This window comes from Mus pahari, chromosome 14 (genome assembly GCF_900095145.1).
Source record: "Mus pahari chromosome 14, PAHARI_EIJ_v1.1, whole genome shotgun sequence".
In the NCBI taxonomy this organism is placed as follows: Eukaryota; Metazoa; Chordata; class Mammalia; order Rodentia; family Muridae; genus Mus; species Mus pahari.
In genome coordinates, this window is record NC_034603.1 from 50,655,140 (window position 1) to 50,680,445 (window position 25,306).

General features: G+C 47.4%; 2 protein-coding genes across 4 annotated transcripts in view; both read left to right on the plus strand.

Annotated features, from left to right (window-relative positions):
* Unc45b (unc-45 myosin chaperone B) overlaps positions 1–10,447 on the plus strand; it is a 28,947-nt gene extending 18,500 nt beyond the window's left edge. The window contains exons 14-20 of the mRNA XM_021211678.1: positions 886–1,013; positions 1,785–1,851; positions 3,399–3,512; positions 3,852–3,967; positions 4,773–4,890; positions 7,128–7,283; positions 9,532–10,447. Of these exons, the coding sequence (XP_021067337.1) occupies positions 886–1,013; positions 1,785–1,851; positions 3,399–3,512; positions 3,852–3,967; positions 4,773–4,890; positions 7,128–7,283; positions 9,532–9,792 (960 nt within the window). The 3' untranslated portion in view covers positions 9,793–10,447. The remainder of the gene's footprint in view (positions 1–885; positions 1,014–1,784; positions 1,852–3,398; positions 3,513–3,851; positions 3,968–4,772; positions 4,891–7,127; positions 7,284–9,531) is intronic.
* Positions 10,448–17,086: 6,639 nt separating this feature from the next.
* The window catches only part of Slfn5 (schlafen family member 5), a 14,273-nt gene continuing 6,053 nt past the window's right edge, over positions 17,087–25,306 (plus strand). The window contains exons 1-4 of one of the 3 annotated variants that reach the window (XM_029546693.1): positions 17,087–17,298; positions 17,434–17,903; positions 22,302–23,329; positions 24,721–24,846. In XM_029546693.1, the coding sequence (XP_029402553.1) occupies positions 22,330–23,329; positions 24,721–24,846 (1,126 nt within the window). In that variant the 5' untranslated portion in view covers positions 17,087–17,298; positions 17,434–17,903; positions 22,302–22,329. Of the gene's footprint in view, positions 17,299–17,327; positions 17,904–22,301; positions 23,330–24,720; positions 24,847–25,306 lie in introns of those variants that run through there. The other 2 variants (XM_029546694.1, XM_021214036.2) reach the window with 2 other exon arrangements.

A 25,306-nucleotide genomic window follows, 5' to 3' on the forward strand; every position in this document is an offset into this window, starting at 1 on the left:
GGACCCCGGCTCGCTCCGGACTCCCTCTCGCTCCGGACCCCTGCTCGCTCCGGATCCCCGCTCGCTCCGGGCTCCCGCTCGCTCCCGACCCCCGCTCTCTCCGGATCCCCGCTCGCTCCGGACCCCCGCTCGCTCCGGGCTCCCGCTCGCTCCAAGTCCCCGGCTCACTCCGGACCCCAGTTCGCTCCGGGTCCCGGCTCGCTCCGGGTCTCCGCTCGCTCCGATCCCCGCTCGCTCCGGGCCCCCGCTCGCTCCGGACCCCCGCTCGTTCCGAACCCCAGTTCGCTCCCGCCCGCCGCCGCTCCGGACCCCGGCTCGCTCCGGACCCCCGCTCGCTCCGGGTCCCCGCTCGCCCGCTCCGCACTCCCGCTCGCTCCCGACCCCCGCTCGCTCCGGACCCCTGCTCGCTCTGGGACCCGGCTCGCTCCACCACCCCCACCCCACCCCCACCCCACCCCCGCTCGCTCAAGCTCTGGCTCGCTCAGGGCCTTGCTGGTGGTTTCTTATGTCACTCGGGGAAAGTCTTTTTTTCTTTCTTCCTCCCCTCTATTGTAACAATCAGAATCTGAGTGTCACTTTGTGCCATACATTGGGAACTTGCTCTTGTCGCCAACTCATTCTCTTAATGGGTTTCATTTCTTTGTGATGTCCTGGGCATGCTAGGTGGGTGCTCTACCACTGAGCTGCATCCCTGTGCTTCATCCAGGCAGGGATGTAGCACTCGTACATGCCCCACGGCTAGGCGTGAGGCTTAAGCACATTTCCAGAGATTATGCACCACGCCCTCGGTCCTGTCCACTGCCCACTCTCAGCATTTGTCATAATGACTCAACCTGGGGCTGACAACTGGTTCCTTCACCATGTCTATCCATTTGTCCCCTCCAGGACAAGAAGGACTTCGTAGACTTGCGGGTGAAACGTCTCCTGAAGGCAGGTGTCATATCTGCACTGGCCTGCATGGTGAAGGCAGACAGTGCTATTCTCACAGACCAGACCAAGGAGCTGCTGGCCAGGTGCAATCAGGGTGGGCCGGGGAGATTGGGAGGCAGAAGCCTGGGTGGAGGTGAATGGTAGAGACCAAGCCAGGGGATGGAGAACAAGCAGGCAGGTCACCACAGTTGAAAACTTGCATAGGGAGGTCCCTTTTAGTTACTTTTTTCTCAAAGATGAAGGGTAACCTGGGGGGGGGGGTGGTGGCGGAGGCAGGCAGGTTACACCACAGTGTAAATGCCATGACAGGGAAGCACAGTGGTTGGAGTCCAGACAGTAGGTCCCAACCAACCAGACTAGAAGATAAGTGGGTGGGCATCCAGGAAGGCCTCCTGGTAAAGGTGATAACTCAACGGGGTCTTGAAGGAAGGGAAGGGAAAGGCATCAAGGATGGAGAGACAAAGAGTATAATTTGTTTTTTCCTGTGGTATGAGTGGTGGTGGTATTAGGTGGGACCAGGGCCAGGAACAGGACAGACCCTGTCTACCCAGGGATAGGGGTAGGCATGGGGAGTTTCTCCTGGATTAAGGGTAGCAGGGAGCTGTTGGCCGACTCCAGAAATAGAAATGAGATGGATATTTGAGGCCTTGCTTGATCTCATTCCCCGCCCCCACTTATTGCCACCACAAGTCTCCTTTAAAGGTGGTTCATTCCAGGCAAGGGCATGCAATCTGCCTTTCTAGGCTTCTACTGTTGTTCTGGGTTTTCCTGGCTCTGACTGGCTTGTGTGTGGTTTCTGGGAATGTGATACAGGAATTGTGAATATTCATTCTCTGTTATCATTGTCTCTGCAGGGTATTCCTGGCACTCTGTGACAACCCAAAGGACCGGGGCAGCATTGTAGCTCAAGGTGGTGGCAAGGTAACTAGGCAAGATGAGGTCCTTGCTGTCTTAGAAGGTGATCTACTGGGAAGGAGCACACACACACACACACACACACACACACACACACACACACCACACACACGCATGTGTGTGTGTTCATGTGCCTGCTAATACTACATACACATGCATATATGTGAGTCCCTCTTGTCCCACTCCAAAGTCATGTGTTTCAGACCACCCTAACTTCACGAAACACACTTACTTAGTTATCTGCACCATCTAATTCATTGGCCCAAACTTGTTCCTTCTTGATTTGATAATGTCCTGGTATCTACTTTGGAATCCCCTGCTGTACCCGATGGAAGGCAGACCACAGAAATCAAAACTTCTTCACAGAAATCAAAACTTCTCTTGCGGTGGGAGTTTGCTCTTCTTTGTTTTAGCTATGCAAACCTGGGCACTTTACTCCCTCCAAAATGTAATTTTTTTCCTCTGCAAAATGGGGAGGAGAAATCATAGTCTAACTTTCCAGATAGTCGTGGGAAGTAGATTAGATGCATTCAAGTCTCAGTAGCTGCTCAATAAATAAGTAAATAAGATGAGGTTTAGCTTGAACAAAATGTAAAAAAACATAGTTACTATTTATCACTGTTATTGTTATTGTTATTATTATTTAAGACAGGGTCTCACCTTGTAGCTCTGGCTAGCCAGTTCTTGCCATGTATGCTCTCCAGGCTGGACTTGAAATTGTTGTAATCTTCCTCCTTTATTCTCCTGGGTCTGAGATTTTAGGCCTGTGCCACCACACCTAGCAAAAAGTCAATCTACTGATTATTATTATTTTTTTTTTCAAAATGGAATGAGGAGTGAAGGTAGAGACCTTGGTAGTCCCCGGGACCCAGGCAGTGAATCCTTGATAAGTATTTGTTTTATACATGTTTGGGTTAGTCAGGCTGTCTCTGTGACGAATATCTGAGACGCCAACTTTAGAGAAAGAAACATTGGTTTGGGTTCATGTTCTCAGAGGTTCCAGTCCATGACAGGCTCACTGTGGCTTAGTGATGAGACAGACCCTCATGGCGGAGTGTGAAGCCAAGCAAAGTTGCTCTCTTCATGAGTCAGGAATGAGAAGGAGGAAAGAGAGGGAAAGGAGATGGGGGAGGGAGAGAAGGGGATGGTGAAGGTGGAAGGGAAACAGGACACACCCTTTTAAAGGCACACTCCAGTGATGTACTCCCTCCAACCAGGCCTTTCATCCCAACTTCCCCTTCAGCTGTGAGCTCATCAATGGATTAATCTGAGGGTTATCTCAGAGCCTTCAGAGTCCAGTCACTTCCCCCTCATCCTGACAGCTGGAGACCAAACCTTGCACACATGAATCTTTGGGACTCTGTCTAGAAAAGAACAGTTCTCTGGGCTGATTATGCTGTGGATCTCTGATTAGACAAGCAGGCAGGCAGGCAGGCAGATAGACAGACAGACAGACAGACAGACAGACAGACAGACAGAGGGCAGCTGGAGCCAGAGGAGTGAGAGGTTTCTGGGTGTCTGTTGCTGGCTAGTGACTGCTCTCTCTCTTGCAGGCCCTGATCCCCCTGGCTTTGGAGGGCACAGATGTGGGCAAGGTGAAGGCAGCCCATGGGCTAGCCAAGATTGCTGCTGTCTCCAATCCGGACATTGCCTTTCCTGGGGAGCGGGTGGGTATTTGAGAAGGGTGATGAAGGAGTCACCATTGCTCTTAGGGTCCTGTCCCCTCATCTCCTCTGCTAAAAAGGGGTCGTGGTGCTGTCAGAGGGAGGATAATGAGTCAGACACCTGGACGACACCAGGCCTGGCTCTACCTCTAGTGAGCATGATCGTGCTCCCAGAAATCCAGCTTTCTCATCTGCAACAGTAAAAGGGAACAACCTAACCTCTCAGGATCACAGATTAAACCAGACAGAATGCGAGAAAGAAAGGGCTTTGGAGATGTAGAGCTTCGGATGCAAGAGACAGAAAAACACCTGTATCTCACCTCACCCATGCCTTCCCCGCAGGTATATGAGGTGGTGCGGCCCCTCGTGAGTCTCCTGGACACACAGAGGGATGGGCTTCAGAACTATGAGGCTCTGCTGGGACTTACTAACCTGTCTGGGCGCAGTGACAAACTCAGGTATGTGGGGCAGGTGGAGAGGGGCAGAGGGACATAGAGGTATCCACAGAGGGTTTGGTTGAAATTCTGCGTGTATCATGTACTGATGCTTCTGCTTGGATGACATCAGAGATGAATCAAGGATAGGTGGGATTTGAGCTGGTACCCCATAAAAACATACAGGATTATGTAAAGCAGATGTTCCCAAAGGCATCCTGCCTCCTAAAGTAGGAAGGAATAGGCAGATGGATGGAAGGATTAGTAGGTATTCCTTCTTGGAAGCAGAGGGACGATGGACTGTTCTGTGTTGGTGGTTTTAAGTGGCAGGCAACCTGGTCTAACTGGCTCTCTGCATGAAGGAAGTGTACTGACTCATGCAAATTAAGCTTGGGATGAACCAGTCAGGTGTGGTTTGATGCAGGGATTATAAAGTTATCTCCATTCCAGTCAACCAGTCCCCCCTCTCCCCTCCTTTCTGTTGTCTTAACTTTCAGAAGGACTTTTCTTTTCTCTCATGGTCACTGGGTAACTCTCCATCTCACCTACAGCAGGAAATGGGAGAGAATTTCCTTGTTCAGTAATGAGACTCTCCAGTCTGGTGACACATTCATCCCAGAGTCTGTCGCTGTGCCTGGGAGACGATTGTCACATCATTTAACTTACATCTATTGGTGCCCCTTCTGGAGGTGGGCTCAGTGCCCTGTACAGGCTGAGGATGTGGAAGGGACCTCATGAAGATGGAGGAAGTACCCTGCATGACCAACCTGGCAAGCTCACTGCTGGGGACTCAAGGCCCCTTCTACCTCACCCCTCCCCTTCATTCCAGGCAGAAGATCTTCAAGGAGAAGGCCTTGCCAGACATTGAGAACTACATGTTTGAGAACCATGACCAGCTTCGGCAGGCAGCCACCGAATGCATGTGTAACATGGTGCTCAATAAGGAGGTAAGGCTGGAGCTCCAGAGGGATAGGCTCGGGATGAGGCTGGGGGCTCAGAGAGATGGGGCGACCAAGATATGTATATTGGGCTTGGGGTGAGACTGGAGCCCTGAGATGATACTGAAACAGCATTTTGGTGAGAGAACCCAGGAGCCCCCAGATCAATCAGAGTATTGCCCCATTTCCATGTAGGAGCCCTCAGGAAACATTTTCACAGCATTCTATCACAAGCTGAGCCGTGGTCTGAGTAAGGTGGAAGGTGCCATTTCCCTAAGTTAATTAAGCCCAAATAATGTCATAGCAAGGCAACCTGGGAGATCAGAGCTCTTGGAAGTCGAGAGGCTAGACCATTTGTAGTCATTAGAGATCCACAGGACAGTGAAGAGATGCTAAGGTACAGTTCTGGGTCACTTTAGAAAACCTCACTATGAATGTCACCAGGGTCCACGGAACCTGCAGTGCATTATGGAACCTGCAATGCATCATAACTGTACTGACCACTGAATAATCACAGGATATAAAGTGAAAATAAATTATGAGTCTCTAGTGGGTATCTTCTTCTTATGGTGACCAAATATCACTGTGCTCACAGGACATATCAGAGATGTGACAATTCCAGGCCTGAGGCACTTCTGGACATTATGAGGTCTGAGATTATTTACCTGTATATCTAGTCTTAGACACTCTCCTGCTACCAGTGTGTCTTACCTACTTTACTATGGCTGCGATAAAGCACCAGGACCAGGGCAACTTATAAAAGAAACTGTTTGATTTGGCATACATATTTGGAGGATGGTTAGAGGCCACGATGGCAGGCCAAGGGAACAGCTGAACACTCCCACCTTGATCCACAACCATGAGGCAAAGGGAGAGTACTGAGAATCACAGGAGGCTTTTGAAACCTCCAAGCCATCTTCAGTGACACACCTTTTCCACAAAGCCACACCCCCTAATCCTTCCCAAACAGTTCCACCAACTGGGGCCAAGTGTTCAAACATATGAGTCTATGGGTCCATTCTTATTCTGACCACCACATAGGGGAAAAGCCAACTTGAGAAAGCTTGCCAGAGAAGGTCAGCGGGGACTGAGTTACTAGAGTCTACCAGGGGGCTGGCCTGAGACTGAGCTAGGACCTGGGAGGAAAGGGGTGTGTCCAAGGAGTCAGAGATGGTGCTGGGTATAAAGAGGGCAACTGTGAAAGAGGAGGCAGCCTTCCCTGGGGGAGTTCCTGCTGCTGCAACAATAGAATCAACTATACAGTGGTCTTAAAGGAGCAGAAGTTCATTTCTGTCACGTCAGAGCACCACTGAGTTGGTGGCCTTGTCTGGAGAGTGACTAGGAATCCATGCCTTTGGGGGGCATCAGGAAGAGCCTCCTTCCTACCAGCCTGGAGTGGTCTCTGTTTGGTAGCAAGTGGAAATGAACATAGAAGGAGAATTTGCCTCTTATCCCAGATGGCCTGCCAGTGACAGAACTTACCTCTATTTCCAGTCCATTCTTGATAACTAGACCATGGGCATAGGTATAAGAGAAGGGAGGGCTGTGGTCCTTGGTGGGACAGCTACTTCCAGTGATGGTTGGTTCCAACAAGAGAGGACCATACTGACCTCTTCTTCCATCCCCTCCCGTCTGATAGCTATTGCTCCAGATCCAGGGACATGCAGATGGAGGACCTTACCTGGGGATCTGTGACAATTATCCTTTTTCAGAGATATTTGCTCCAATAGAATGCCCTTAACCTGACAGACTAGATTTTACTGTCTTGTACTGAAGGATGGCAGCAAGCTGCTATATAGCCTTGATACCTCACCGTGACAGGTCAGGGTGCTGGGAGGCATCAGGGCACTTCTGTTTTCAGGTATTTGTGACACTTTAGTGTCACCTGGTGGAGACAGGACAATCACTCCCCAATACCAAGCAGACTCCCCAGTCACCCCTGCTCCTGTGCAGATCTCTATGCAAACCCATTGTACTGCAGACCACAAAGGCCCAGGACTGTAGACCACACAATATAGGGGAGGTAGGAAGTCCCCCTCCCCACCCCTCCTTTTGCCTTAGTCTTTTGGCTGTGAGGAGTTGTACCTGCTTCACACAGGCAATCAGGGAGGAGATTTTTATGCAGGACTGGCTCAAAGCAAATATCCCAGAGATCCTGGGTCAGGGAATAGCAGCTGCCTCTGTCCCTTCTTTGGGAGGTGCAGATGTGGGGCTTCTTCACTGAGTCACACACCTGCCTGGCACAGGTTCAGGAGAGGTTCCTGGCCGATGGGAATGACCGTCTGAAGCTGGTGGTGCTGCTCTGTGGGGAGGATGACCACAAACTGCAGAATGCAGCAGCTGGAGCGCTGGCCATGCTGACTGCGGCACATAAGAAACTGTGCCTCAAGATGACGGAGGTGGTAAGAGCCGGCTAGGGACAGGAGGGAGCTGGGTAAGGTATGTAGAGTCTTGTAACCCTCAGACCCCACTGTCCTGGCTCCTCTAGGGATGTTGGACAGCAGAGCAAACTTTCACAGCCGGGAGTAGATTCCTAAAACCTAAAGACTGTGCCTATTGGCCATTACCATGACGGTTTGACTTCCTGGGTGCATTAGCTAAAGTCCGTTGTGGGTGTGCATAATTCCTAATGAAGAAAGGGTAACGACACGATGCTCATTACTGTTGAGGGGCTCACGAGTTCCTCTCATGGGTGGGTCACCATAGGAAGCTGTGGTGATTTGGCAACGAGGCTATAGGTTCCCTGCCATGGGCAGGTTGACTGGCTGTTAAGGTAAGACTGTGGCCACCCCAGCAGCTGTAATGGGAATAATGCTATCAGTCTCAGGCATGAAACTCTTTCATCTCAGTACACAGAGCCTAGCTCAAGGGCGTTCATCTCCATGGGAGTGAACAGGTCATCTTGGTTCAAACACACTTACATCTGGGGTAGAGGTTGGCTCCTTTACATGGTCAGTTGAAGGGTGTGTGTATGCGTGTGTGTGGGTCTTTGAGTTCCATGTAGGCTTTTTTTTTTTATTCCTGTCCTGCCATGGAGGCCTCTGCTGGGTACCATTCACCTTATGTGAATTCCGAACTTCAGTTTTTTTTTTCTATGGCTCCTCAAAACTATAATGCTTTTAAGCATCACCCATGGCTATAGTTAGAACAGTTTCTCTTGGTGTTCTGATTCAATAGATTGGGGTCTGGGAGGGAACTGTTGGCCTGGGGACCACACTTAGAAACCATTGTTGTTTGCTTCTCCAAGAGTAACTAGACACAGGGGCTCCACCAGGACATGTTGGTGACACTTTGCACTTCTTATAAGTGGGTTTCTGTCCTAAGGAGATGTGTGTATGACACATACACTATTATCTCCCCATTTTTCCATTGGGAAGACATGTTTAGAAATGTCTGTAGTAGAAGATCAGTGATAGACAGATGAGGCTCTCGAGGCCCATGCGTTAGGTGAGGCCATGCAGAAGGCAAGGCTGAGTGGGGCCTGAGGGCTGCCCTCTATGGATCCAAACGCATATAGAAGATGTTTCTTCGACTGCACTATCTCATGTATGCCTGTCCAATGGCAGACCTCAGCTCCTGGCTGTGCTGTCCGCTTCCTCACTGACTCATAGGTGATGAGAGTGGCCGAGCACCCGTACCCAACAGTACTCATGATCATGGATGGTGAATGGAGGAGGAACGAGGAGAGAACTCGCTTTGGATTCTTGTGTTTAGTACAGTTGAAGGCTGGAGGGCGTGTGTGCATGCCTGGAGCTCTTGTCTCACAGGGCACCTGGCTTGATAGAAGCTAGCATTATCTGTGTTTCCCATATGAGGACCCATATGAGGACTCTCTTTCCTTAGTGATCTGCATCTTCATTCTGCTGAGATGTTCAGTGTGCCGGCCTTTCTGTTTCTCAAGATGCTTAAAAAAAAAAAAAAAAGCCGGGCCTGGTGGCGCAGGCCTTTAATCCCAGCACTCGGGAGGCAGAGGCAGGCGAATTTCTGAGTTCGAGGCCAGCCTGGTCTACCAAGTGAGTTCCAGGACAGTCAGGGCTATACAGAGAAACCCTGTCTTGAAAAACCACAAAAAAAAAAAAAAAAAAAAAAATGGATGGGGGCTGGGCAGGCAGCTCAGTGGATAAAGCATTTGTTGTGAAAGCATGAGGACCAGAGTTTGGATCCCTAGCAACCATGGGAAAGCCAGGCAGGCATGGTGGATTCTTGTAATCCCTGCATTCCAGAGACAAACTGACTAAGAGTTGATCAGTGAACCTGGGTTCAGCTGAGAGACGCTATCTTTCCAATTAAAAGTGGAACAAGACACTGGGCATCAATTTCAGGCCTCCAAACACACGCACAACAAATGTGTGCATGTGCACCTGCAAGTGTGTACACCTGTATACATGTGAACATGCATACATTCATGCACATCACATACACAAACACAGGCAGAATGAATGAATCAATCAATCAATAAATGAATAATGGATGGGTTATTAGTCTATTTTAGTTTAGTTTATTACTGTTTATAGATATGTGGTCATAATCAAGTTACTTAGCTGTGGGCACGTCTGATACTTTTTGTTTTTTTTTTTTTTTGTTGTCAAGTCTTTCCACTGCCTCCTCACTGATTCTTTAAATCCTCCCTCACCCACTTCCACTCTGCAGACAACCCAGTGGCTGGAGATCCTACAGCGGCTTTGCCTGCATGACCAGTTGTCGGTGCAGCACCGGGGCCTGGTCATTGCCCACAACCTGCTATCAGCGGATGCTGAGCTGGCAAGGAAGTTGGTGGAGAGCGAGCTGCTGGAGATCCTGACTGTGGTGGGAAAGCAGGAGCCAGATGAGAAGAGAGCAGCTGTGGTCCAGACAGCCCGGGAGTGTCTTATCAAGTGCATGGATTACGGCTTCATCAAGCCGGTGTCATAGAGAGGGGTCCACGGGGATGCTGGGGTTGGCCCTGAACTGTGAAGAGTCCTGAGCTGGGTCCTCCCAAAGTGTCAGTTCAACTAAGGATCACATCAGTGCCAATGTCGTCTCATTACAAAGCAATGGCTTGGTTGTCTTCTGATTTGTACTCTTCCTCTTGGTCCTGGGAAAGTTTGAATATTCCTGCTTCCCTAAATTTGTCACATCCCAGAAATTTGTAGGATAAGTTCTCTCTGTGATCAGAAAGCAGGTCAGACAATTCTGCAGGCCAGATAACGGGCTGTAGACAGATTTTTTTTTTGTTTTGTTTTGTTTTGTATTTAAAAGTAATTGTGTAGTGGCAAGGAAGGAATTAACAGGTGTGTGACTATAAAGATCAATGCTGTCATTCAACTCAGATGCTGATCTCTGTTGATTTTCATGACCTCTCCTACACATGGAAACTATGTGTCTCAACTGCATGTGCCCTGTCCAAGCCCCATGCCCACCCCCGCCACCCGATTTCAATGGTAATACAGTCTATGCTCCCAGTGGGGCGTGGTTCATTTCAGAAAGTCTTTCATGTGAGATGGTGTGGCCACTACCAATAAGATCAACTCGAAGTCCCCTGAGCAGAACCTAAATAAAGATTAATGAATATATGTTAGTCACCCACGGAAAGGTCTGACTTGCTAGATCCAGCTCCGTTCAATGTCATTACCTGTCTTATTCTGTGTCTGTGTGTTTTTCTTCCTCTTAGTTCCACATCTGGTTTCTGCATTCCTTCAAGTTGACCTCATTTTGTGGTGTGCTCTCTGCATGTGCTAGTAACAGCAGATGCTAGAAGCTCTTCTGTAGTTGCCATGGTTCATTACAGAAGAGAAGAGGAAGGGGTGATAGCCTAGCAGGTCCCCACAGACAGGCCGATGATTAGGGTTAGTAAGGAGTCTGTACTTTGGACCAATAAAAAAGAGCATATATCTCTGTGCGATGCAGAAAAGCAGTTCACTTGTGGAGATCCGCTTCTCTGTTGATACGAACTTCCTAGGATGATTAAGAATGATACATAAGGGCTGGAGAGATGGCTCAGTGGTTAAGAGCAGGGCTGCTCTTTGAGAGAACCCGGGGTTCAATCCCCAGAACCCACATGGTGCTTCACAGCTGCCTGTCACTCCAACCCCAGCAGATCTAATGCTTCCTTGGACATTGCAGAGATGTTGTGTACGGACTTACACACAGTCAAATCACCCATAAATATAAAATTGAAATGAAGCCAGGCATGGTCACGTATCAGGTATCCTGCGTCAGCTACTTACCTTACAATTCATTAACGGTAGCAAAATTTCAGTTATGAAGTAGCATCAAAATAAATGGCTGGGTGATGGTGGAGCATGCCTTTAATCCCAACACGTAAAAGGCAGAGGTAGGTGTTTGAATTTGAGGCCAGTCTGGGCTACAGAGTGTGTTTCAGGACAGCCAAGGCTACACAAAGAAACACTGTATCAGAAAAAGAAAAAAAAGTAATAAAAACAAACAAAGCAGAAGGCTATTGTCAAACATCTTCACTCGAGTGTGTCTCAGTTCTACCCACACTTAATGAAGAGTCAACAGTTCTGAAGCCAGATGTGGTGAACTATCAGTGCACAAGAAGCAGAGGCAGGAGGATCACGAGTTTGAGGCAATTCCTAGCTATACAGCAAGATAGTGACTAAAACAAACATGCAAAAACCACTTCTGACATCAACATTGATTGGGTAGAAAGTGACATTCAGAGTTTTGGCCCTTGATACAATAATTATATTATTTTGGTACAATAAATATAATTGTCCAGTACCCCTGGAATATCAGATGGGAGGTGGTAGGCATGACTGAGGCAAAGACAGAAACATGAAGAGAGAAACAGAGGCAGAGTTTGAAATGGAGACAGACAGAGAGATATTGATTGATTGAGTGAGTGAGTGAGTGAGAGTGAGTGATGATTGACTTTTGGAATGTTGTGGCTGTCAGGATGTGGGTACCACAGTATTCCCTTTCACTCTTGGAGATCCCTCTCAGATGAAAAAGGAAGGGCCATATTGGTCAGTTAGATTTCAAGTCATTGTGGGGGACAAGGTCTGTGGAAGGTTTCCAGAAGTGGGACGTCTCTTTAACACAGGAGAATTTATTAGATAGACTCTGGAAAGACTGGAGCTGTCACCTCTTCCTGTTCCCTAGAGGTGCACACGGCTACAGCAGGTGCCACCATGACAACCTGAGTTCCTCAGATCTTATCTGCAGTGAGGAACCTCATACGCACTCTGATGCACCCTGCCTGCCCTCGGATCGGTGGTTTTCAGGAGGAAACTGGGCCTACTAGACCCTTTTATTCTGACAGAATGACAGTCAACATTGGGCAGTGGCCTTTTAAAAATATATACATTAATGAGCAATAAATGGCATGCGCGACCTCTGCCCAGACTCTCCTTGTTCTCCTTTTCCCACATTTAGGGGCGACTGGGGCCAGTAAGCTACTTACTGGAAACATCTCTCAGACGTAGGCTCACAGCCCAACCTACTTTCAATTTCATGAGACTGGTTGGACAAATCTCATCTTTGGGGGGGGGTAGAGACCACATTCTTTTTTTTTTTTTTTTTAAGTGTATGGTATTTTTATTCACCACTTTTAGAACTGTTTATTTAAACCTTCATCGATTTTTTAAATTTACATTCCAAATGTTTCCCCCTTCCTGATTTCCCCTCCCTGAGTTCTTCGCCCCATCTCCCCTCCTCACCTCACTGCTGAAAGGGGAGAGACCACATTCTTTAGTGTGAGCTTTCGCTTGTCAGTCCAAGAACAGCCAGGGAAAGCCAGTGGACTTGCTGAGGAGAGTGAATTCCTGAATCTGATTTTTGCTGCCTCTCATTGTCTGGATGAAACATCTTTGTGTGAGTCAGTCGAGATGTGCTATGGGAGGGACCTGGAGAGATGACTCAGTTAGTAAATCTCCAGGATCTGAATTTCATCACTATGGTCCATTTAAAAATCTGGGTGTGGCAACTGGAGGGACTCATGGCTCCAGCTGCATATTTATTTAAAAGCTTTATTTATTTTTTGTATATGAGTACATTGTTACTGTCTTCAGACACACCAGAAGAGGGCATCAAATCACATTACAGGTGGTTGTAAGCTACCATGTGGTTGCATTGCTGAGCCATCTCTCCAGGTCCCTCCAGGGGCATATGTAACAGAGGATGGCCTTGTCTGGCATCAATGAGAGGAGAGGCCCTTGGTTCTGTGAAGGCTCAATACCCCAGTGAAGGGGAATTGAGGAGGGTGAGGAGGCAGGAGTGGGTGGGTAGGTGGGGGAACACCCTCATAGAAGCAGGGGGAGAGGGGGTGGGATAGGGAGTTGGGGGGGGGCCTGGAACCAGGAAAGAGGATAACATTTGAAATGTAAATAAAGAAAATATCCAATAAAAAAAAAAAGAAAGAAAGAAAAAAGAAATCTGGTGTGGTAGCAAGTGTTTGTGATAGTACTGCTGGGCGGGTGGAGACAAATGGACCCCCGAGACTTGCTTTCCAGCCAGCAATCCTGATTGATGAGCCCTACACATCAGTGAGAGAGCCTGTATTACAAAAACAAGGCAGGAGCTAGAGAGGGGGGTCAGCAGTTAGAAGCACTTAACTTCTCTTGCAGAAGACCTGGGTTTTCATCCCAGCACTCACATGGTGGAAACTGCAAGTAATTTTGATCCTAGGGTGTGCAATGCTCTCTGGCCTCCTTGGGGATCAGCATTCCTGGGATGCACAGAAACTCCCGTGGGAGCACACAGATACACACAAGTGTTTAAAAAATATAGAATCAAATAAATACAACCAGGGTGGATGACTCTCGGGGAGAAACAACTCTGAAGATGAGTCTACAACTGCCGCATGCATGCCCAGTAGAAAAGCACAGTCACCCATGTGCATGCCCACTTCAAAGGAGAAACCAGGAATTGCAGAGGTGGCTCAGCATTTAAGAGCACAGCCAGTTCTTCTAGAGGATCCAGATTAGATTTCTAGCACCTACATATACATACATACACATACATGCACACAATCATACACACACATACAGATACATACACAGATAAATACACAATCACACACATACATATGCACACATGCATAATACATAATCACACACACATGCCCACATAATCACACACATAAATATCCACACATCCACACACAACCACACACACATATATATGCATACAAACATACACACACACACACACACACACACACACACACACACATACTCACACACACACACCAGTTACTTTAAAATGAATGACTGCCATCTGGAGCAGTTTTACTTTTAGAGATTATGTGTCTGTGGGAGTACAGTATGTGCACATGAATGTGGGCACTGAGAAGACCTGAGGTCTCAGTTCCCCCGGGGCTAATGTTACAGGTAATTCTCACCCACCTGAGTGGTGAGGACTGGACTGGGGTCCTCTTACTGCTGAGCCATTATATCTCCAGCTTGCTGGAGCAGTTGGATGCTCAAGGAAAAGTGGACCAGGATGCAGAGGGTTCCCACATACCTTTTATCCTCACACAAGGATGTTTGCTGCACAGTAGCACATTTGTTACAGCTGCTGAGCCTACATTGGTATAGCATAATTATTCAGAGTCCACAGGCTGGGTTAGGATTCCCTCTGGGTTGCGTGGCCTGTGGGTTTTGACAAACACAGTCATTGCGGTATACACAGAACAGTCTTTCACTGCCTACAACCTCTCTGTAGCACAGGGCCAGTGAGGTAGCTGCTTGCTTTTCAGCGGCACACCCAGGAAATGTGTTGATTAAGAAGCTGGTTTCCTTGTTATCGAGAATTTGAAAGTTTCTGTTACAGGGTCTACATTTTGTCTTGTTTAACAACCTCCTCGTGCCGTGCCTTCTGATGTGATTGGTGCCTCACTGTGAACTCCCCTGGTGCTGATTCAAATCCCTTAATATCTTGGAAGTTTTCTTTTTTTTCTAAATTAAAACCTCAGTTTTCCTTAATCCAATCATATCTAGTTAATGTGCTTTGGCTTTATGACTTTTTGTTTGTTTGTTTGGTTGGTTTTTTTGAGACAGGGTTTCTCTGTGTAGCCCTGACTGTCCTGGAACTCACTCTGTAGACCAGGCTGACCTGGAACTCAGCGATCTGCCTTCCTCTGCCTCCTGAGTGCTAGGACAAAAGAAGTGTACCACCGCCTGGCTATGAACTTCTCTTTTAAAGTGTGTATTTCTCTGCTGAGTGATTTCATCCTGCTTGATAGGTTCATGCACATGCAGAACCCTTTGAGGTCAGAAAGAACATCAGATCTCTTTGAACTGGGGCTACAGAGAGTTGTGAACCATCACATGGGTGCTGGGAATCGAACCCAGATCCTTTGAAAGAGCAGGGGACTCTTAGCTCCTAGCCATCTCTTCAGCCTCCCAAGCAATTGTTCTTAAAACTGAGCATGAACATCTCGTGACCTGCCAAAAAGTTTCCACTTGAATGCTAAGATAGCCCCAGAGCCTAGGGAGCTTAGACTTCCAGGACACTCCAAGAAAGCGGGGTCCGATAGCATCCTCGTGAACATCACAGGCAGCCAGAATGACCTATTTTATTTTATTTTATTTTATTTTTTTGGTTTTTCGAGACAGGGTTTCTCTGTGTAGAACTGGAACTGTGTAGTGCTGGGATTAAAGGTGTGCGCCACCACACCCAGCTAACATGAGTTATTTTAATTTTATTTATTTATTTACATTTTTTTTAGTCTTTTTCTTTTCAATACATCCTGACCACAGTTTCTCTTCCCTCCATTCCTCCCAGTGTTGCCCCTCCCCCCTCCTCTCCTTTAGATCCACTCCTCTTCTGTTTTCCTTCAGAAAAGAGCAGGCCTCCCAGGGTTAGCCCCTGAACATGGCATAACAAGTTACAATAAAACTAGGCACAAGCTCTCCCATCAAGGCTAGGTGAGGCAACCCAGGAGGAGGAAAAGGATTCTGAGATCTGAGAGTATCAAGAGATGTACCCCCCCACACACACACCTCAGTCCCACTGTGAGGAATTCCACAAAAACACCAGGTTAATCAGCCACAGCAAGTACTCGGAAGACATAGAGCAGACTGATACAGGTTCTGTGATTGCTGCTTCAGTCTCTGTGAGCCTGGGTGAGCTCTGCTTAGTTGATGTCTGTGGGCCATGTTCTCCTGGTGTCCTCAACCCCTCAGGCTCCTACAGTTTTTCCTCCCCGCTTTTCTGTGGGGGTTCCCAGAGTTCCAAGGGGAGAGATCCGATGGAGATATCCAGTTTTGACTCTCTCTCTCTCTCTGTCTAATCTTTGGCTCCGATGACCTCTTTATTTTAAGGTCAGTTGACTCACAGCTCATCTATTGCCTTAATTCTCCGCCAGGAAACACCATGCACTTTCCTGTTTGTTGGAGTAGGAAATGGGCGTCTTTGGAAAGCCACTTCTCTCTGTGGCAACATTCATTCTCAGTAGATGAAAAGTCGTCTGATGGAGATTTGGGGGGTAAAGTCCAAGCCTGGCACCCCCCCCCCAATAAGCTGAGCTCAGCCACCCACCCTTAATAGAGCAATTAGAGAAATTAGTAATAGTGACAAGCAGAGAGAGTTATTCAGTGTGGCCTCATCGGGAAGAGGATCAAACTAGGAGGCCCAGTGACCCACAAGTCCTTCCAGGCATGGATGTGAAGCTTAGAGTTAAACAGAGGTTGAGGGTGTGCAGAATTAAGTACTCCTGGTCAAGGTGTAGTCTTGCTAGTAAGTTGGCCCATTGCTGTCTGGGTTCTGTCTGTCCTGCAAGATGCTCTGTCAAGTTGTCAGAGCTGTGGGAAAGCTCTTCCAGAGAGTCAGCTCCTCCTCTGGCTGCCACCAGCCTCTCTCCTTTTTCCAGTGTGAGATCCCACCAGGCAGTTTCCAAGCCCACTGCCTCAATGGTCTGACAATCCAAAGGGAGGGCACTCTCTAGAGAATTTTTGCTTCTGTTCAGGTGATTGCAATCCGCGGGAAAAGTGCAGAAAGAAAATCCCAAGCCACTTCTGTTTTTCTGTCCCCCTAACAGAAAATCGAGAATTGATTGAAGGACTAAGCTTTCTGAGAAGAGCTCTATCTACTGGGACAGGAAAAGTGTCAGGGCACTCAGTGTAGGTGCTCCGAGGGTCAGAAAGCAGGATCGACTCTTCTTTCATTAACTATGAGTTGTTGTAAAGAGTTAAGGGAAATAGGTACTGGCCAGAACATTAGAAGCACAAAGAAGGGCAAGAGAGGCGACAGTTGGCTCCAGGACTGGAAGAGTGCTTAGGAATTCCAAGTGTCACGGGGTCCGGAAATCCAGGCTGGAGTTAGCCCCCTGGGAGGTCCTCATCCGCCTCCACCCTCACCCCCAGTTGCAGCATATCCTGCTCTGGATTCTTGCGAACTACCCTGTCCCCCCATCCCCCCTTCAGCCTCCAGGCAGCAACTTGTCCTTCAGGAACCCGCGCCTGGAGGGTAAAGGTAGAGGAAAGCGGGGCGGGGGTGGGACGCGGGGGATATCAACAATCTCCACTTTGGGGAAGTGGAGACAAAGGAGAGTTTTAATTTCTTGCCTCTTGTTCTTCTCGGTGCCTCCACCGACCCACCATCCTGAAGATCGCTGTCCTTGGTAAACTGAAGACCTTGCTGTGAGGAGTCCAGCAGAAACCAGGGAAACCGAGGGACTTCCAGGCACGGAGGAGAGGGACCCTGGAGCAATGGAGTCTGAAGTGTCCCGTGAAGGGTCAAGTAGGGTCGGGGAGGTTTGGGGGACATGGGATTGCGCCAGGTTTCCTTCCCTGAGTGGCCCTAAGAACTATTAACGCCCCCTCAAAGTGAAAAATAAGAAGAAAAAAGCTCTCCTCTTTCTTAAAGTTAACCGAGGTTACTGGAAGCACTGGGGTTTCCTGGTCCACACGAAGAGGACTGCTTTCTGCAGAGTGCCCCACCCCGTGCGATGTCACTGCGCTCAGCTGATTTAAGGACAAGAGCACACAGGTTAGAGGTCTCCACTCTGGACCCAGGACATCAGCTTTGACTCCAGGAGACCGACCGCGCTGAGGGCTGCGGAGGATAGACGCCAGCGGGTAACGGGTCCCTCATAGTCTTTTGCACAAGTTTTATCAGAGCCAGGGTTATCAGGTTCCCCCGCGAGGTTGTGGGGAGGCAGGGTGCTGCGCCTGAATTCCAGAGTTCGCTTCCCATTGGTTAACCCAAGGTAGCACCTAAGGATAACCGGCTGGGGAGCATCTAGGGCCCACAGGCTTGGGCGGCAGAGGGCCGGAGGTGTTGAAGGCTTGGGGTGGGAAGTCCCGGGGAAGGTGGTCAAGTGAGGTCCTATCCCGGGGAGGAGACGGAAGTGTCCGGTCTGTCACCAGAGTCACCTTTAAACTTCTGACTTGGTGCCCACTGACCCAAGGTAGCCCGCAGAGCCCAGTGTCGGTGATAACTGATAACGCAGTAAACAACAATTCAGTGGGCAGTCCAAAGAAGCAGGTCTGTAAAGCGTGATTCCGTGACTTTGTTTCCCTTTAAACAGGGTGGTTCTGAAAGCAGAAGTGACAGGGGAAGGGATCGGAGAGATGAAAGCAATTGGTAGTTGCTCCTCAGGTCCTAGGGTTGGGGTAGGGTGGTGGCTGGCGGTTCAGAGGCAAGCCCCTAAGAGGTAGTGGGTGTATTGTCTGAAGTTCTCCAGCCCCTCCCCCCGAAAAGACCAAAGCTGGGTTTGTCGTGCCTGGGAAATAGAAACTGATCTCTGATGTGTGTGTGTGTGTGTGTGTGTGTGTGTCTGTGTGTGTGTCTGTGTCTGTGTGTCTGTGTCTGTGTGTGTGTGTGTGTGTCTGTGGTGGGGGGAAGTGGGAGGGAGGAATAGGCAGGAACTGAGGGTTCCTGTGACCGGAGCAGTGACTTTGTGCCACAGCACGCTGAACCAGATGGAAGGGTTTTAAATGCCAGAAGACATTTAAAATTTAAATGCCGCTATCTTTGTGAAAGTGAAAGAAGAGACTGACATAGCTGTGGACTTTCCAGATGGGATAGGAGTTCTGCCCATCAGAAAGCAGAAATCCATTTCTGAATTATTGACATAGCAGGAGGACTTTCAGGAGTCGTTGCTGGACCTAAAGGGCAGTCTCTAAGTTCTAATGCCTGGGAGGATAACTTTATCGGGGAAAATATGAAACAAAACGAAAAACTCCTCTCAAAGTTCGCGAGGGTGTTACTTCCTGCTCTTATGTAACTGCAAGGGAGAAGAGGAGGTTTCTCTTACGTTGTGCACAGTTTGGAAAGCCTGATGTTCTTCTCAGCACACAGTAGGTTTTCGCTGAGAGGGCACTCGGTGGGTCTAAGAAGTCTAAACTTATAATAAGCAAGGGAAAAGGATAACAAAGATTAGAGGCATCTAAAAGTCTTAAAATGTCAGGTGAGACCCACAACCTTTAGTCCCAGCACTGGAAAGACAGTTGTAGGTGGATCTCCAGCAGTTCAAGACCAGCCTGGTCTACATAGTGAGTTCTAGGTCACCCAGGGCTGCATAGTAAGACCTTGTCTTAAAAAAAGTCTCAAAGTGAAATATGCAGACCTAGAGCCATTGGTTTTATCATAGATTTTGACTCTACAGAAAAAAAAAACAAAAAACAAAAAAACAACCAGCAAATGGTGGTTTCCGGAAGTGTTCGGGTGAAAACTCAGGGTCTCCTACTTGCAAGGAATGTTTTTTAGTTGGTGGTTGAGACTCTGAGAACCCCCAAGGGTCCAGGTTAGTTGATTCTGTTGGTTTTCCTATAGAGTTCCTATCCCCTTAGGGGCTTCAATCCAAGAAGGGAAATTCTTATAGATTTATTTATTTATTATATGTAAGTACACTATAGCTGTTTTCAGACACTCCAGAAAAGGGCATCAGATCTTGTTACAGATGGTTGTGAGCATGTGGTTGCTGGGATTTGAACTCCAGACCTTCAGAAGAGCAGTCGGGTGCTCTTACCCACTGAGCCATCTCACCAGCCCTCTTTTCTATTTTTTAAAAAGCTCTATTTGCTTGGGGCTAGAGAGGTGGCTCAGCAATTAAGAGCACTGCTTACGATTGCAGAAGACTTGAGTTGATTCCTAGCTCTCCCAAGGCAGCTCACAGCCATCAGTAACTTCAGCTTTAGGGAATCTAACTCCCTCTCTGGCCTGCACAGACACCAGGCATATACATACCTACATACATACATACATACATACATACATACATACATACATACGGACGGAACACCCAGATACATAAAGTAAAAATAAATGAAGTTTTAAAAGGATGCCATTTTTTTTAATGTGTCTTGGTGTTTAGCCTGCATGTATGTCTGTTCACTGTGTCCATGCTGTGCCTTAGAAGCCAGAAGAGGGTTTCAGATTCTAAGGGACAGAGTTACAGACAGTTGTTATCCACCATGTGGGACTGGGATTTGAACTCAGGTCCTGTGGAAGAACAGCCAGTGTTCTTTCACTGAACCATCTCTTCATCCCTTTCTTTCCTATATTATGCACTTAATGCCATGTATATGATATGTCTGCCTAACCCAAGGGAAAATGTTGAGAAAGAGACAGAGAGAATATGAATTTGACCACACACTCTGTAGCAACCAAATCATAACCCCTGATTATTTAAAACGTGATTGGCTAATAACTGGCAACTTCCCTGGTTTTGCCTCCACTTCCTACTCAGGAAACCAAATATGTTCTCTAAATTCATCACGAAGGATGCTCCATTTCTAGCAGGTCTCCTGTTTCCCCAGTAACAACAATTTCAGTCAGACCACACCCAAGCTTAGCAGGCTTTTCAACTCTCCTTCCTGTCACTGAGATGCAGCCAATGAGAGAGATGGCAGTCGACTCTCTAGTTATAGCTAGCTCAGAATCAATATCATGCCCTCAAGTGAGTGCTCTTAATAACACCCACAGTTTCCTGGAGGTTCCAGCGAGACATCATCTCATCACTTGCTGCTCTGGAGCTCAGCCTTTGGCCAGGAGAGTCCCCATTAAGCCTCTTTGCTTTGCAGATGGGAGTTTGTTGGTTCTGCACTGATGTGGTGAGCATTGGCTCAGATCTCGTGCACTGAGTTCTCAGCTACTGGCTTTCAGTTTGAGTTTTGTTAATGATTCTCACTTGAGGGCGGAGTCCTGGATGGAGTCAGCCTGTTCCTTTTTAATCCCCTTCTCTCTTTTGTGTGCTCTATTAACCATAACAATGAGAGTTGCAGGGCAGAACTGGCCCTACAGACCAGCAACTTCGCAATTCTCCCTGAACTGATGTCCATTTAGACCAAGAATCGTAGGTCACTAATAAAACCAGATATGGTTCTCCATCTATCTTGAGTTTTTGTTATGAGATTCTAGCTTTGATCCAAAAAGTCATCTCTCTGGTTTGCAGCCAACCTCATGAGGGGACACAGATGGTTGGGTTCAAAGGTTGGTGACATGGGATGTAGGTGTGGCGATGGCTTTCATTCTTCCTGTTGATTGATAGCTCTTCAGGGTGTTCTATGTCTAAATACTATACTCATCTAGAAAAAAACCAAACTTGCTTCTTAGAGGTATGGTACCGAGTCACACACCTTCCTAAATGCCTAAAGTCTGCATCAAACTGCCATTCCTATTGTTCCAAATAGTCACGAATTTTGTCCATGAAATTTTGCCAGGCATAGCTTCAGGAATTCTGTCTTCGCCTCCCTAACCAGATTTTCATTGCATCGATATTCTAAGTGTGTGTGTGTGTGTGTGTGTGTGTGTGTGTGAGAGAGAGAGAGAGAGAGAGAGAGAGAGAGAGCATACGTGTGTCTACATGTGTATGTGCGTATATAACTTTCTTTTTGACACAAATAGAAACCACCTGGATCAGAGGACTCAAAAATCATCTTTTACATAGTAACAATGATAAATTACTAATAAAATCACATTGGACTAAAAACAAAAAAATCTTAGAAATTTCCTAGTCTTGATCAGTGGAGAGAAACAAAAACGAAGCAAGATGACAAATACCAGATTGCTTTTGACCAAGGAAGCTTCCTTCCTGGGGTCCACAAGTACTATTAGAGAATTTCCCAGGTTTTACAGATGACCCGAGAGACTTTTCTACAAGAGAACTTGAGCAAAATAGTCCCCCAAACCACTTATGCATATGCTCTGGTAAGATGGCTCAGTGAGTAGAAGTGCTTGCATGTAGGCCTGATGACCTGAATTCCATCCCAAATCCCACAAGGTGGAGGAGAACTGACTCCTGACCTCCTTGTGTATGCTGTGGCACTGGCCATACATGTGCACAACACATTTTAAAAAGCAAGCAAACTCTAACGAGCAGTTCCCTGTGGCCGTCCCACAGAACCTCTTTCATGAAGCTGGCCTCAAGCTATGTGGGATAAAGGGTCAACTTCAGAAAGGCGTCCTTAAACTTCATTTCCCACCTGCTCGTTCTTGTTCTAGGCTAATGGTTCTATCTTTCTGGGTTTCAGGAAAAGATTTCAGCTAAAGGCGGAGAAGATGAGTTTCCTGGCGAATTTGGAACTGAACTTTGCGGAGTGTATACAAGATGGAGGAAAAGCCACCCTTGGGGTTAGGCAAAGGGTGGAAATGGACGCCACACACCGGACGAAACAGAACGAAATCATCTCGCAAGCCGTGTGCGCTCTGCTGAATTCTGGTGGCGGAGTAGTCAAGGTTGAGATTGAGAACGGAGACTATAATTTTGAGAGGGATGGAGTTGGCCTGAATCTGCCACCATTGTTCAGAAACCATTTAGACGAGATGCTGCACGGAAAGCTCTTTTTAATATATGTGAGTTCGTGGGACGTGGCAGCCTCGCACGTGCGGCTCGCTACCTTGTGTTCCAATTTGTACCACAGATGTGGAACATTTACCGAGCTCATGGAGCCTGAAGAAGCCCTGGAATTCCTCAGAAGGGTCCAGGATCTTAGGATTCTTGGTGACCCTGACTTGCTAAATCTACAGGAAGCTCCTGTTGGTGACGATCAGATGATCTTAGCTTCTGATTTGTTTCATAGTCCGCAGCTCCAGTACCTGGAAAAACTCAACTTCACAGAGTCCCCACACGTTGAATTTCAAATGTTCTCGGCAGACCTTTCACACGGCATTAGAGAGAGACTTCCCAAGTGCATTTCTGCCCTTGCCAATTCTGAAGGGGGCTATGTGTTTTTTGGTGTGCATGATGAGACCCGTCAAGTCATTGGATGTGAAAAGGAAAAAATAAATCGTCCCAACTTGATATCTACTATCGATGCCTGTATCAGGAAGATGCCTGTCTACCACTTCTGTGGACAAAACCACAAAGTGCAATATGACCTCAAATTCCTTGAAGTGTATGATAAGAAGGCCCTCTATGGGTATGTCTGTGCAATCAAGGTAGAACGATTCTGCTGTGCAGCCTTTGCCAAAGCGCCCGATTCCTGGGAGATAAAGGACAACAATAAGAAGCCGCTAGCTGCAAATGACTGGGCCTCTCGGATGATAGAAGCCAACCCAGGTCAGGGAACAAGAGGGAAATTTTGCTGGGGGTGGGTTGGTGAGTGAGGCGGGGGAAGGGTGAGGCTCGGGGNGGGGGGGAGGGGCTGGGGAGGGTCCTGGGAGGATAAAGAGAGAGATGTGAAATTCTTTGGAAGGTGGGGGAAGAGATTAATTCCTACCGATGGTAGGTCACTGCCCTTCCTTCTGACTATTCATCTTGAATACTCTGCATGCATCAGAATGGCAGTCCCATTAGAGGTTGATGCAGGGACAATTTGAAAGAGTCACTTCTGTTCCACATCCTTTCTTTTCTTGTTTATTTTTTGAGTCAGGTTTGCTCAGGCTGGCCCCAAACTCAAAACCCTCCTGCTGCAGTCTTCAAGAGTGTTGAGTGACAGGCATGAACCACCACCCTGGCACAGTTTTCCTCCCGTTCATATTAAGACCTCTTCCTTTCCAAATGCCAGCTCTCATTTAACCACTCAGCAAATCCCCACTACACACCGATAGGTGTGTCCTTTCTAACTAACTTTTTGACAGTTTCCCCTCCTGTTTTTTAAAGCACTCTTTTAAAAAAATTAATTTTATTTTACATATGTAGATATTTTGCCTGAATATGTATGCACGCAACATGTATGTGCAGTGCCTGTGGAGGTCAGAAGAGGGCAACAGAAGTCATGGAACTGGAGTTACAGATGGTTGTGAGCTGCCATATAGGTGCTAGGAACAGAGCCTAGGTCCTCTGGAAGAATGGTAATGCTCTAAAGCACTGAGTCACCTCCCAACCTGCAAAAACATTTTTAAAATCCTTTCTCTGAGCTTTTCATGAGCAAACCATGGTTTCTCCATTTTCCCATTTCAGGAGCTGCAGTATGATACTAACCATACTGCCAGGCCAGAGAGCAGGAATGTGATAGGTGTCTGTTTTGGAAAAGGCAAGACAAAATGAGCTTAGATGAGAGGAAGCCAATGGTGACTTCAAAAGTAACAAAACAGGGAGGGAGGAGAGGCTTATGGAGGGGAAACTGGGAAGGGAAGAGCACTTGAAATGTAAATAAATAAAATAACCAATAAAAAAGTAACAAAACAAACAAACAAACCAACAAACAAAAAGGTCCATTTCAAAATTATTCAGAATCCTATACCATCGACCATCACATTTTCTACTCACATATACTTAAACTAGTATTCCAAAAATATACAATAATTTTATTTCAATATGGTTATCTTTTAAAGGTTTGGAGAGGTAGCTCAGAGGTTAGGAGCATGGGCTGTTCTGGCACAGAACCTGGGTTTGGTTTCCAGTGGAAATGCAAATATCTGCAAATCACGGTTTTGAGTTTAACACGACTCAGCTAAGAAGTGTTGTCTGCCCTCTGTATACTCAACTGTTGTTTCATGTTTCCTCAGACCTTTCCAGTTTCCCTCAGATGATCCCCAGGAAGAGTATGTTAAACACCACACCCTGCAGCAAGACTGTGTTCACACATAAATATTTGAAATGTGTGGAAGACCTGCAGAAGGATTACTTTCCAGGTAACTGCCGCTTCTGGCCACTTAGGAACAGGTTGATTGTTTCCATATTTAGGGGGAGAAAAGCCTTGATTTGAATGTCCATACAAAACCACCTAAGGAAAGTTTAGAGAGGGGCTGGAGCTATGGCTTAACAGTTAAAAGCACTGGCTGCTCTTTCAGAGGACCTGGATTTGATTCCCAGCACCCACATGATGGCTTACAACCATTACTACAGTGGGTAAGTATGTTGCAATGTAGTTGCAGAATTCAACATTAGCAGTGAGAATGAGTGCATTATGGCCATGTGCAAGTGCAGGGCTGAGTGTGGACCATGTCCAGGTACATCTTGTGACTTTGCTCATGGATTTTCTTGGTTCTCTTATTGATTACAAAATATTTTGAAACATTCTAGTGTTTCTGGATTTTTCTTGGTTTTAGTTGTTTCACCATTAAGCTTTTTGTGTGTGTGTGTGGTTTTTTG